This window comes from Lobosporangium transversale (assembly GCF_002105155.1).
Source record: "Lobosporangium transversale strain NRRL 3116 chromosome Unknown BCR41scaffold_69, whole genome shotgun sequence".
Classification (NCBI taxonomy): domain Eukaryota; kingdom Fungi; phylum Mortierellomycota; class Mortierellomycetes; order Mortierellales; family Mortierellaceae; genus Lobosporangium; species Lobosporangium transversale.
Genome location: NW_019029047.1, coordinates 134,596 through 148,565, shown reverse-complemented (window position 1 = coordinate 148,565; position 13,970 = coordinate 134,596). Strand labels below are relative to the sequence as shown.

General features: G+C 44.0%; 1 protein-coding gene across 1 annotated transcript; it reads right to left on the bottom strand.

Moving 5' to 3' along the window:
• Nucleotides 1-1,384: 1,384 nt before the first annotated feature.
• Nucleotides 1,385-4,764, bottom strand: BCR41DRAFT_426538 (hypothetical protein; the record flags this gene model as incomplete). Its single annotated transcript, XM_022030742.1, has 4 exons — nt 1,385-1,485; nt 2,742-3,295; nt 3,380-4,226; nt 4,449-4,764. 4 exons carry the CDS (start codon nt 4,762-4,764, stop codon nt 1,385-1,387), a joined length of 1,818 nt encoding a protein of 605 aa, XP_021875810.1.
• Nucleotides 4,765-13,970: the final 9,206 nt, after the last annotated feature.

Sequence of the window (13,970 nt, the reverse complement as noted above, 5' to 3'; positions counted from 1 at the left end):
CAAGGGACGACTGTATTAATAAAATAGACTTTCACTACTTTATCTTTCCTATGCTCATGTTGCATGACTTTCGATATGGCCTTTTAAACGCTTTAGTCTTTTTTTTGTCATGCAGCCGGATCACCTGCTTAATTTGGAAGAAGTGTACTTATTATGAAAGACCTTGTGCTCACATGGTTCTTTTTGTCTAAATTTGGCGTAACGATTAACCTTATTTTCGACCCTGCATGGATCTTTTTTCAGAGGGACACTGAGCAGTGGTCAAAAAATCTTTTTTTTTGTCAGCTTTTCTGCATGATTGCTTCTCTTAAAACTGTTATAAACAGATTGTTAGCGCTCGTCTTGGTCCTAAGAATAAAGGAGAACGATAGAGGATTGTTACATGGTCGTTTTTTAGCACCTTTACTTTATACTTAAGTTAATACTGATGTCAAGACTCACCTTATATTTGGATAAAAGGGATAGAGGGAAAGATATTTTTGCTGTTGCTTATCTCGTCTTTTATATTTCATGAAATGAAAAAAAAAAAAAAAAAAAAAAAAAAAAAGATTTTAATTTGGGCTCATTTTTTTATCTCCAACGAATTAGGCTCGCCATATTACATTGTCTACGGTACCATGTCCGTATGTGTCACCTTTCTTCATTGAAAATCCGACGAGAAATAAAGAAAAATAAACTAAATAAAAAGATCCCTCTGCCCTGCAACTCTGATCTACATCTACTTCTCGAGCCAAAAGGGTGATGTGGGTGGGACATACGTCCATGGTACCTATGACAATGTGAATAGGTCGTCCTTCGTAGACCATTCAGTAGACCATTGTCTACGGTGCCATGTCCATTTTCTACGGTGCCATGTCCATATATGTGTTATCTTCTTTTATTGCCTAATTTAGCGAACTTTTCAGAAAACTACCCTTAAATAAAAGAAATAAACTATATAAATCTGCTCTGCTACCAAGTTGGATCTGCATCTTCTTGATAGTGAGCCAGGAAAAAATAGTAAAACTAAAGACAAAAGGGTGGGTATAGGGTGGGACATATATGGTCCTGGCTCTCGGATAATAAGCTTAAGTCGTCATGTTATTCGACTTGGCCAGCTAATATTGGCATGTTTAAGTTTTGGCCGTTTATTAAAACCTTATTGGGGAAAAGGGAGGAGAAAATTTCCCAAAGGCTTAATAATAACTGGCTTGTGGCAGCCAAGCGTTCATAGCGACGTTGCTTTTTGATCCTTCGATGTCGGCTCTTCCTATCATACTGAAGCAGAATTCAGTAAGCGTTGGATTGTTCACCCACTAATAGGGAACGTGAGCTGGGTTTAGACCGTCGTGAGACAGGTTAGTTTTACCCTACTGATGAAATGTTGTTGCAATAGTAATTGAACTTAGTACGAGAGGAACCGTTCATTCGGATAATTGGTATTTGGGCCTGCCTGAACAGGCAATGGCCCGAAGCTATCATCCGTTGGATTATGGCTGAACGCCTCTAAGTCAGAATCCGTGCTAGAACGCGACGATTACCGCCTTTTCCGATTTTTAGTTGAATACGAATAGAGCTTCGGCTCCTGAATCATGCTACGTGGGGTTATCTTGTGGAGCGGAAAGGCTTCATGAGGTTCCTGCTAATGTTAATTTCAAATATTGGAAGAGATAAATCCATTGCAGACGACTTTTAAGCAACGGTGTACTGTAAGCTGTAGAGTAGCCTTGTTGCTACGATCCGCTGAGATTAAGCCATTTGTTGAAGATTTGTTCGTATGAACATCATCTTTCTTTTTTTTTTCTTTCACTCGTGTGGTGTCCTTAAGGGGTGGATATGTTTGCCTTGCAGCAAGCTCCATCCGCTCGATTTAACGACGCACGAGCGACAGATTTAAAGAATATATAGTCGAAACCCCAGTCGGCTGCCAAGATGCAAGCACTGCTTCCCCTCATAGTTTCAAATCACTGAAGTGCTCTTTCGTGTCAACTCAAACAAATTTCTCCCTTCGACATTTTCATCTTGGATTCTTGTAGATGTGCGAATAAAAAGAGTACTTTCCCTTAATATAAATATCCCTGGTCCGCCGCAACAACGCAAGCAAAAGCAATACATGGACTTTATTGGAGTATGCAAACTACGGAGTGGTGGGCTTTGGCTCCCTTCTTCTTTGTTGCTGTTTTGCTCTCACTTGAAGCATCTTGTATGTTGTTGCACATTGTTGAGAAACCTGCCATGGAGCTGGTTTCCCTACCCTATTAGCAGGTAACAATAACAACCCTGTGTTTACGATGATGGATCCTCATTCGACTCCACTTCTTCTTTGGATACCACATTAATATAGCAGGGATCCATGATATACATTATTCGTTACGTGAGCTATGTAGCTTTATTTCTTACGAGTATGCGAACGAAGTTAAATGTCTCTCTCCATCCATCGGGTTATCGTTGGGTGAAATTGAAGAACTGAAAGGTTCGAGCAAACAGCTATTGTACAACGATTTGCAGCTAGGTATTGCTTTAAGCTACGCAAGACAATGGGTACCCTTGGTGAATGAGAAAAGGATTCTGTCATTCTTTCCTGGCCTGCAACATGCTGTATTTGAGCTCGGCTATTCGCACTTGCTAGTTCCATTCACTCCGATTGTCATAACTCCTCCATTACCTACACGATAATCTGTACACTTTAAGGCGTTAACCTGACACACTTTGAGAAGCAAAAGCACGATGACCATTACCATTACCGTATTAACCGTCCTTACCTTCGGGCCATGGCATCAGCTCAAGTAGCGCCTCCAATTCTCCCATCTCGCGATCCAGGGCTGAATTGTGTTTTGCAAATTTTGAACAGCCAAAGTCTATAAAAAAGAACCGCGAATCCTGCCCATCAAGTCTTGCTGTAATGTTATCTGGTCGAATATCACCGTGCAGGACACCCAAATCGTGGATCGCTGAGAGTGCTCCGCGGATCTTGTCTCGATCAGATGCATCCAAATGCTTATTGCAGAGGTCGCTCCCAGTGAACTCTGTTACTAAAACCATCTCCATTCCGTCCATGATCCCAGCTAGCTTCAGTTCGGGAACGAAGTGACCTTGTAGCATCTGAAGCTCCTCGTAAATCGTGGCCTCGTGCTCCAGCTCATCGACAATTGGGGACTGCTTCCAGATGTCGGCTTTTTTCACCACTACATCCTCGCCCATCCATGTAGCTCGGAACGTACGCGCACCCTCGCCAAATGTAATAAGTCTCATATCCTTGAAAGCTGGAACAGTGCGTCTCTCCAATTGCATAGATCCTGTTGCCTGCTTCTTGGTCCTAGATTGCAATCAAAAACTGGATGATCAGCCACCTATGGTGAGAGAATCTCGATCAAAACACATTTGAGTATTAGCCTCTTACTTGCTTCGCGTCAAATAGGCTCTGAATCCTTGCTTCCATTTTCCACCACCACCACGTTCTGGAACAAAGTCACTGTCACGTTTTGTAGCCTTATCCTCAGGTTGCTCCTTCGAGAGCATGTATTCAACTGAGGTCTCATCGGGTATGTCTGGCTGCCATTCAGTATCACTATCCACCGTCCGAATCAGCCACAGGTAACACTGCAGTAGAGTCGGGTTTGTCCTGTCAAAGTGGATTGTGGGCGAGATTAGGATGCCGTCGCCATGTGCCGAGTCTCGTTTGATAAACCATGTTTGAGTATAGGTTGACAGAACTCCATAGCGAAATCCATTAAGTCTAATGTAGCCGAAAATCTGCTTTAGCGGACCGACTGGGCCCTGTGACGATGATCCTTGTGCTAGGTAGGCAACGGAGTAGCTGGTGTCGTCATTCAGATGCAGCTTAACAGGTCTTTTCATTTCAATTGGAAACAGTGCCAACCGGTTATCCTCGCGCGAGCAAACCAGGTCTGGAGTGCCGTACGTCAATCTAAAAGAGCCGCGCGTGTCTGTAAATGGCGGCAGGCCTCGGACCGATCCAACGTCATAGCGAAAGATCCCTTGTAAATCCGACTCGGTTGTGAAGGTCCTGACTAACGAAAAACTAGGACGTGTGTACTGAGGCTCGGTTGCCAGAGGCATACGGCGTACCAAAGGTAAAAAGTCATTCCAATCTCGCACAGACGCGGGAGTTATCGAGTAAACACGACGTGTGCTGGTCTTGGTCTTGGATCGAAGCGTTTGATCTGTGCCAGTGATATTGCTTAGAACATGCTGCACGAATTCGGCCTCTGATACACGGTCTGTGAAGCAAGATGCCGGGGGAGAAAAATATTGGTTAGCAGTCATCATACTAGAGATAAATCAGCAATCAGCATGACGCGTTTCATTACTTGTGACTAGAAACGGAATGGAGGGAAAATAAGTTAGTGGAGAAAATAAGCTCAAAATGGAAGCAGCAATCAAAAAGACGCAATTGCAGACTATGATGTCATACACAAAAGTTTGAGAACAAATAGCCAATCCCTTACCTTGCAATGGCCGCTGGACGATGACGTGTATGGTTTTCTTCGCTGGAGCAGAACCAAAGACCTCAGAGATCTCGCTTGTTGCTCTGGTGAGTAGCTCCTTTGATTCAATATTGGCGAGATTGATTGTAGCGCCCTCATCAGGAACAGAGACGTGGAAGAGATTCAATTTGCCAGCTGCAATGTCGTCGAATTGAGGTTCGTTCTTCTTCTTGATTGCATCTTTGAGAGCAGCAATTGAGTCATCAGCATCCAATTGGACTTCAAATGCGAAAGAGTCGCCGTCGAGAATACAAAAGAGCTTAATTTTTTGAGTCATCTTGGTTTAATTGCGTACTGAAAAAAAAAAAAAAAAAAAAAAAAAAAGTAATTGACAGTAAATCAGCAAGAGCGAATTTGATTAAAGTGAACTGAGCAAGAATGTTGGCGTTAATGTGAAGATTGAAAGAGAAATGCTTAGAGGAAGAGGGATGAAAGAAAGAAAGATGGATGTGTGAGAAAAAAAAAAGAGTGGCAATAGGATGTGCTCACTAAAAATAAAATTACGTACACGCGTTTTTATTCCCATCATCCATCATACAATTATATACATTTTCTCTCTATTGCTTCAGAATCTTTGTTTTCGCACCTTAGCTACACGTTAAACATTTAATTATCTCTTTCTTTACATCTTTAATTTTTGCTCCTCCATGTGCACCTCTTTCTCTCTCTCTAGACACCTCTTACTCTCTCTTTCCTCGCTTATTTTATCCATTATTTTTTTATTTTCCTCACCAATTTTTTTCACTTTTATCTCTCAGCACACATTCCCTGCCCATTTTTTATTTCATTCTCTGTGCACCTATTTCTCTCTCTCGCTCTCTTTGCACAGCTTTTTCTCATTCTGTGAATCAATCATTTCAATTTACTTTCGCACACCGATTTCCTTTCCTTATACGCACCCATTTTCCTTTCCTCATACGCACCCATTTTCCCTGCTCACTGATTTTTCCTTCGCTTCCTCTGTTCTAGTTTTCCTCACTCAGTACACACCTAATTTCCTCCCATTTGTATTTTCCTTTCATTGCGTTCCCATTATTTTTAGCAATCTCTCTCTCTCTCTCTCTCTCTCTCTCGCTACCGTTAGAACGTGAAGGCCTCACATCTGTGCCAATCTTTCATTGACGCTATTATCCAATCGACATTCGTAAGTCTTTATCATTTCGGTGGTTTCCGTCCCTGGTAATCTCTGCATTAATTTGGTGTTCCTGGACAGTCTGCATTATCACGTCTGCGTGCCGTCTGCGTGCGAAAGTAATGTAATGTGCTTTATTTCATACAGTGGCTTCCAAAATTGTCCACATGTTCCGCGCCCATGTTTCCATCTTGATAAGAATAATAGCGATGTTTGCTTGCACTTTTATTTTTATCAGAATAAACAAGTATGCCAATGTTAAGTGTACTGGTCCAGTTTAAAATATCTCTAGTCTCATTCATCATGGTTTTTAATTGACAAAAGTATTTAATGTCATTTGGACAACTATATAACCATCACTTATTTTACGTACCTTTGCTGAATTTTTTTCAAATTATCTCCCACACACTTGAGTAGATACCTGTAAATAGTAACAATCAAAGGTGATCTTAGGTGGAATCGAAGGTCAGAGGATACTTTATTTGGCTATAACGTAGTGGACTATTTATACTGATAATTGATAGGGTTGGGGCTTGGTGTCTTGGCACTTGGGCTTGGCGTCTTGGCGCCTGGGGTGCGCGTGATAGTTGAGCCCTCCTCAAAGGTTTGAGTTCAGTATTGTATAACACGTTTGCACATCCATGGGGTATTTATTGAAAATCGTATCTAAATGTAACTACAAGTTCGTCTACGGTCACCATGGTGCAAACGTGTATCATTACTACGCTCCTTCTATGCTCGCACTGCGCCTTCTGTCTGTTACTACTCATACATGGGGCTTGTTTTTATGATACACAGTCGTTTGTGTGTTATTTTGTGTGTAAAACAGATCTTGTGTGCAACAACTAATTTTTATGTAACACGTGTACTGTGAAATATGCAACACCTCTCTTCGTTGAGACGATGGACCTGCAGGAGTGCCTGTCCTCTCACTGCGACGTCGCTGGGCACCTGTCGAATTTAATCGCTGTGGCTTAGTCGTGATAAATGATTGGGCGACATTGGTGGCGGAGATTTCTAAGCTTTGCACCCTTAGCGAGGAGTTAGTTTGAGTGGCCAATGGGACGCTATTGGCGCCTGTGGCGGGGCTTCCTTGTCCCTTAGTGCAAACCTTCGAAGTATGGCCTCGCTCGCCACATCGGAAGCATTCCACCAATGGACAGAACGACAAGAGATGCCCCTCTTGATTACATTTATGGCAGGTTCTACGGGCCATAGGGGTAGCCTGCTGACTTCGAACTTCGGCGGGTTGGAGCACGGCATTAGGTCTAGCCTCCACTCTAATATGCTTGGCCAATTCAGAGGAACCAAACACTCGCCTCGCTACAGCCGGGCTCATTCTTGAGATAGTCTGAGCAATTCGCGCCTCCGGAGTTCGCTCCTCGGCAGCAAGGGTCCAGGCTCCAAACATGTCTGTTAATTCGTCCACGCTTAATTGATTAACTTTCTCCTTGTCGTCTTTGAAGTCCGCCAGGAAGCCAGAGTAGTGTGTCCTCGGCACTAGGGTCGATCCTAGCAGAACATTCGTCTCGATTGGTGCAGCATGCTCAGCGTTGCTGCGAGCTATGACACGGCTCTCAGTGGTGTCAATGCCCCAACGATTTCCTTCAACCAATTGTGTCACTGATTCGAAGGTTTCCTTCAAGGTCGCAGGCGCTTCTTTGTTCTTGACCTTGAAGGGATGGTCTTGCCTCAAACCCTTGCAAAATCTGTACGCCAGTAGACGCTCGGTGGCTGTTGGGATCTTGTACGGCTGTGCGTCGCAACCAGACTCTGGGTCGAGGAGTTCCATGGTAAGTTTCATTCGTTGTACATAGTTGGCTGTCGTCTCATCTTCTCCTTGCTTAATAGAATGCAACTCGTCCAAGGTGACATCCTGGCTTCTAGGGGTAGAGGCCTCCATGATGAAATCGCTGACGAACTGGCTCCAGGCACCATTCGTCTTGTTTGTCATCCTCCAGCACCTGATCCAGCGTTGGATCTTGCCTGTCGCCTGCCTCTCGACGAACATCAACTTGTTGCTCAGGGTTTCTCCTTCGATAACACCTCCAAAATCGCTGATCCATGTCGCGGCGGTTAGACCCTCAGCCTCCGCCGACGGCCACTTCGGGATCATGGTAAGAAGAATCGATAAATTGGAAGACATTGTAGCTGCCACCCCGGTAGGAGATTTAGGTCGTTTTGGTGGATTGTGAAGCCGGTCACTTCCAGCTGCAGATAGATAAAATAATTCTAACACAATAAAAAGAACACACACTACTCAAAGACTGAACGAGAAGAGTCAGTACTCAAATGGCTCTTGTGTAAAAATAAGGAACCTTTAATGATCTATGGCTACTAACGACGAACGTTGTGAGGGTTCTTTACCTGAACGAGAACAGTCAGTACTCAAATGGCTCTTGTGTAAAAATAAGGAACAAGGAGCCAGATTTTCCTGAGCTGTTGCTCGTTAAATAGTTGTGGTGAACCTTCTACACGTGACTAAAACTAAAACCAACAATATCCTGTCGATCTAGTGAATAGCATTGCATATTAATGACTCTTACTAATTTCCTTTTTTTATAACATTTTGAGTGAATTCTTGGAATTGTTTCGCATGCCGATAACATTGCTACTCTTCTTCATGAAAAAAAGAGAGACGATTTATATTTGCTGCGAAGAGGTCGTGATCAAACCTTCATGCTGACATTTACGAACCTTTTGCTAAGATGGATGAAGGAGAGTGTATCGTGTCTATCAAATATTTTGCTTTTACAATTCATATGTCTTTACACGGCCATTGGTTGGTGGGTGAGAATAGTTATTCAATCTTCAAGAGCAGAGGACCAGCCTGGGTCAATAAGCAGCTGGAGCGTGAGTTGCACCGGTAAAATGGTTTGACAGAGTGGAGACATCCATTTAAAAAAGACATCAGTGAATGAGGACCATGGCACAAGCGCACACATTCATGTCCACATACACATTTTTACCAACACTGAGCTCAGGCGCAATGAGTCAAGCTTGCTTTGCTGTCAACAACAAAAGCTAAATATTTCAGGTAAGTGATCACTGTGCGAACACTATTCAATCTTTCATAAACATTCTTGCACAGCCCTGACGCACAAGCATGATCTCGCGGTTCATCCTCATTCACTCCATTTACTTCATTCTTGTGCTAAAACAACAATTTTAAACACAATTTAAAAAATGATCACCCGAGCAAAAATGACAAAAACCAATTGACCTTGAGTCGACGCGCATTGTAAAAAAGAAAACGAGGGAAAATGTAGCAAATGTGCAACAATTAGTTGAATGATCTGGAAGTGCTACAAAGGACGCACTATCCTCATTATCAGAGTAGCCATGGGACATATGTGTGACCTCTTTTTATTCCTTCTGACCGAGAAAAAACTAAAAATAAAATAAATAAAATCTAGCGTTCGCTCTGATCTACTCTCTATCTAGTAACGAGTGAAAAGAAAAGGGAGGTGTGGGAGGGACATATGTCCCATGGCTACTCTGATAATGAGGATAGTGCGTCCTTTGTAGCACTTCCAGATCATTATCCTCGGAGCCATGGTCCATATGTGACTTCAGAGCGAACCAAAAACAGACGTCGTCAAATTTGAATTGGTTTTGCGGGAAACACGGTAGTGTTTGTTGAAAACCTTGTCAGACGACCAATTCCCTTGAACCATGATATCTTGGGTTGATACGCCAGCGATGGCTGCCAAGGTTGATCCTATAGCGCGTGGCTTTGGAGGAGGCCGTTTCGACGGAAGATTTGGAATTCGACGTGTGATTTCATTCATAAAAGTGCCTATGGTACTGACCCTAAGGACTTTAGACTTGTCTTTCACAAAGCGCATAAGAGGATTGAATTTATAATCCTGATCTTTGTGGTGCTCGATTTCGAGAGGTGTGTCCGCTATCCGTCTGGTGTATTCTGTATAGGCCTCGACTGGGCAAATTTTCTTGTCGTTAGGGTGTCTACCTACGAAGATCGACTTTATGATGCGCTGCCCATCGCGTCGCTCCTTAGGGAAGACTATGGTAAGGAGAAGACCCTTTTCATTGGTCTCTGACTTTGACACATCGATGCAACCGATATCATCTGGCCGGAGAAACGCACAAACGCCTAAGAGCCAGCAGAGCTTGCGAGAGAGCTTAGGCATATCAAGATCCACATTGTCCTCCATGCGGAAGTATGAAAGGATGGGTGAAATGTCGAGTGCGGATACGTGCTCCATTTGAAATACGCCAGTACTTTTCATTGCTGCCATGAACCGCTGAAAGTAGATATTGCCTGTGATCACGGATGTGTCGTCGTAAAGCTTTAAGATGGCTGATTTTTTGTTAAGAGTGGTATTCCTACTCCAAGAATAGATAATCCGCGCATGGCATAAATAGTTAACTACAGCAATTGCATTTGGCGTACTAGGGTCGAAGCCTTCTTGTTGAGCCCATACTGCGAAAGCCTCTTGAGTTGGCAGATATTGTCGACGTGTTTTGCTGTTGGCACCTGCTGAATCTAGTAGAGTGATAGCGGATGGTGAGAGTCCTGCATCTAGATCTTTACGTCGCCTCTTATTCTCCATGCTGTCAATGACCAGAGTGGATTCTTGCTGAGGAGATCGCTTGCGCTTCCGACGGCTGGTAGGACTGCTTCCCGAGGGATCGGGATTGGTGGTGCTACTGCCATCTCCTTGATGGTTGGGAACCATATTGCACTCGGCCACCATGGGGTTATTACTGTTGCTGTCAGTTTCTGGGTCTGTATCCTCTCCAAGATGATTGATAGAAGATTCCATGGGGGGCAAATGTAAAGGTTGCCCATCTCTGTCCAGTTGTGTTGAAGGGCGTCTATCTTCAGAGCATCTGGATGGAATTTCCATGAGACAAATGTCGGTAGCTGTTTGTTCTGTGCCGACGCAAATAGGTCCACCTGATGTGGCCCCCATTGGTGTTCCAGTTGTTGAAAGAATGGGCGACTGATCCTCCATTCCAATTGCGATATCATTCGCCGTGACGGTGCATCCGCTGGGTTGAATGCAGATGGGATGTATGTCGTCCGAAGTCGAGTCCCCGTTGCTAGGCAGTGACGCCATAACGTGTCCGCTAGTCTCATTAGTTCCGGAGACCTCGTCCCTCCGAACCTGTTGATGTGTGCAATCGTTGTCGTGTTGTCGCATATGATGTTGATCATTTTGCCCTGTGTTATTGGTAGTTGAACAGCTCGAAGAACTGTCTGTAGTTCCTTCCAGTTGATGTGGTGGTCTTTCTCTTGTGGAGTCCATTTGCCACTCCATGTTTGATTGTTGATCACGATCCCCCATCCGGTGTCCGATGCATCCGTGTATATGTCCATTTGTGTCTGTTGTTGAATCCATGACAGACCATTCCATGACGTCAATTGCTCCTTCCACCATTGAAGGTTCTCCTTGGCTGGTTCCGTGAGGGTGACCGTGTCCGACCAAGAAGCTCCCTTGGCTTTTAGTGCTGTGTTCTTGAGGTGAAGCAGATTCCGTGTCATGAATCGCGCTGGGAACACTGCCATAGATGTTGCCATTGCTTTCCCGACGAACGAAGAAAGTTCCCTTAAAGAAGTGGCGCCTTTTCGTAGTAGCTTTCCTGCCTCGCGCCGTATGTCCCTGACTTTGGATTTCGGAACTGTGACAGTCATATCCCGGGAGTTGATGGTGAAGCCTAAATGGTCTATTTTCTGTGACGGGATCAACGTAGACTTGGCTTCCTTGATGAGGAATCCTAGCGCTGCCAACTTGTCTTGCACTAGTTGAGTGAACTGAATTGATTGTTCTTTGTTCTTGGCTAGGATTATCAAATCGTCTAGGTACGCTGATATGCGAATTCCTCGTCGTCGTGCCCATTTGAGGAAAGGCTTGAGAACTTTGGTGAACACTAGCGGAGAGAGTGAGAGCCCGAAGGGAAGTGTACGGAATTGAAATTTCCGGTTCTTCCATTGGAACTCTAGATAATGACGATAATCTGGATGGATTAGTACGTGAAGAAATGCGTCTGATAGGTCGATGCTTGTCATAAAGTCGTTCTTCTGTAACATTGCGCATACTGTCGTCATCGTCTCCATTTTGAAGTGCCGCTCTGAGACGTAGGCATTCAACGGTCTTAGATTTAAGACTGGACGAATGTCCCCGGTTTTCTTGGGGATAGTGAATATGCGGCTCTTGAAACCAGGGCCCGAAGCGACCTCTATTGCTCTTTTGGCTAAGAGTGCGATTATGTCAAGGACTGACAAAGGGTTTGCAAGGAAAGGTAAGTGAATGAATAACAAGAATGATAATGAGCTGAGAACTAGAATGGATTCACGAATAGTTTTATTGCAGACTGAGGTTTACTATGTTACAAATCTATCATATTTATACTTGTTTGACTGAAGCGGAGACGCGCTTCAAGAACTCTAAATAAAGCTTACTCAAATATTTCCTAAGGACTTTTACCATATGCGGAACTTCAAGTGTTGAGTTAACTTAATACACAGGATCCGAGGAAGATATCTGGTGCAATCTTATTTCAAGGTTCCTTGGCACTATAAGTCTTGGTTATTGCTTTATAGCTCTTCTAGAATCCTTGGAGCTATTCACGGAGCTAGAAAACTAGGAGACGCGACTTGGCTTGACAGGCAAACTATGCATGGAGGAATGAGTGAAGGAAATGAGCGGAACAAATTAATCAAGCACACGTGATCTTTTTCAGATTCGAATCAGACAAAAGTCATTCATCAATTCATGAGCTAGACATTGCTTGCTGTTCGTGACAGATTACCTCTTGATCGATCGCCTTCTCTTCCTCCGCTGCTACTCGAGCTTGGTACGCTGTTGAACTGGATATCGGTGGCCGTTTGTGGAAAGGGATTTTGAATCCCTCGGAGACGACCGACTTGACCCATTCGTTGTCGGTTATGAGAGCCCATGCTTCTCTGTAAATCTGTAAACGGCCACCTACTGCTGGCCTGCAGTCTGTGCCTGACTTGTCTGGTTGGATTGAGGGGTTTGGTAGCCTCGGCCTCGGCCTCGTCCCCCTCTCCTTGGATTTTGGCCTCGCCCAAAAAAAGAACCATTGTCATTTTGATAGTGGGCGGTCTGAGTTTGACCCGATGGATGAGATTGGCTAGAATTAGAAGTGGGTCTGTAAGTATTTGCGCTAAAGAAACTCCGGTTTTGAGTCCTCCTGTTGTACGCCCGTTGTCTTGTCGGGTTAGTAGCCTGACGAACACTCTTTGCCAATTTGCTGGCTTCAATGAAGTCTGAAGTAGAGACAATTGGTGGATCAACTGTGTCCTTGGTGACTGAAATTTTGTGCGCTTGGTAAACAAGGTCCTCCCTGTCGCTTGACATTTGCTGTGCAAGGTGTGCAATATGTTCACGCATTGTCTGTGCGAGCTGTAAACACGCTTGTGCGACCGCAGGGTCAACTTCGTAGGAAAACATTTACGTGGCAAATTGATCAAGTGGTCTTGTAAGGTTTGCCAATCGTGATTGATAGCGTGAGATTGTTTTGTCCATGGAACTGTGGTGAGAGGAAGAGTCGGGCCAGTCAATGAGTGCCGATTTGGGTGCAGAATAGGTTTGGGTTGTGTTTTTGGCAAAAGACTGCATCTCTTTAGCCATTTCTGTTGCATATGCAAGATCGTCTGCACGGTTTCCAGATTTATGTTTGAAAAAATCTTTCCCGTCCATTGCTGGGTAGTGGACGAGAATGGAGTCGTCAGGTGTAATTTCGTAAGCTGGTTCTTTTGGAACCAAGTAGGGGTTCGATCGACTGGATTCAGAGCTAGTCGAGAGAGCTTCAAGCCGGCTGGTGAGTGTAGCCAGCTGGCTCTGGAGAGAGTGTATAATTGGATCAGAAGTGTCATACTCGCTCATTTGGAACTTCAATACGCTGGATGTGTTCCTGAGCGAGAAAAAAGAAGATAGAGAGTAGATCAGAGCGAACGCTAGATTTTATTTATTTTATTTTTAGTTTTTTCTCGGTCAGAAGGAATAAAAAGAGGTCACACACACATATGGACCATGGCTACGAGGATAATGAGTAAAACACCAAGGCAACAGTGCCGCAAAGGCAATGAGATGCATGCTTCAAATATTCCATCATCCTTCGTCCTTCCTCATCTTTTATCTTTTATCCTTCATCCTTCATCCTTCATCTTCCACACATCAGACAATCTCCCTTGCATTTCATTTTAGTAGTTCGGATCTCGAATCTCGAATCTTTTGCACGTAAGAGACAGGCAAACATGACTGGAGCACGCAAAAAAATATTTTTTCACACTCACCGCTGACAAACACTCTTTTGAATAACTTTTCTTCTCTCAGAGGCGTGGATAGGATCCAATA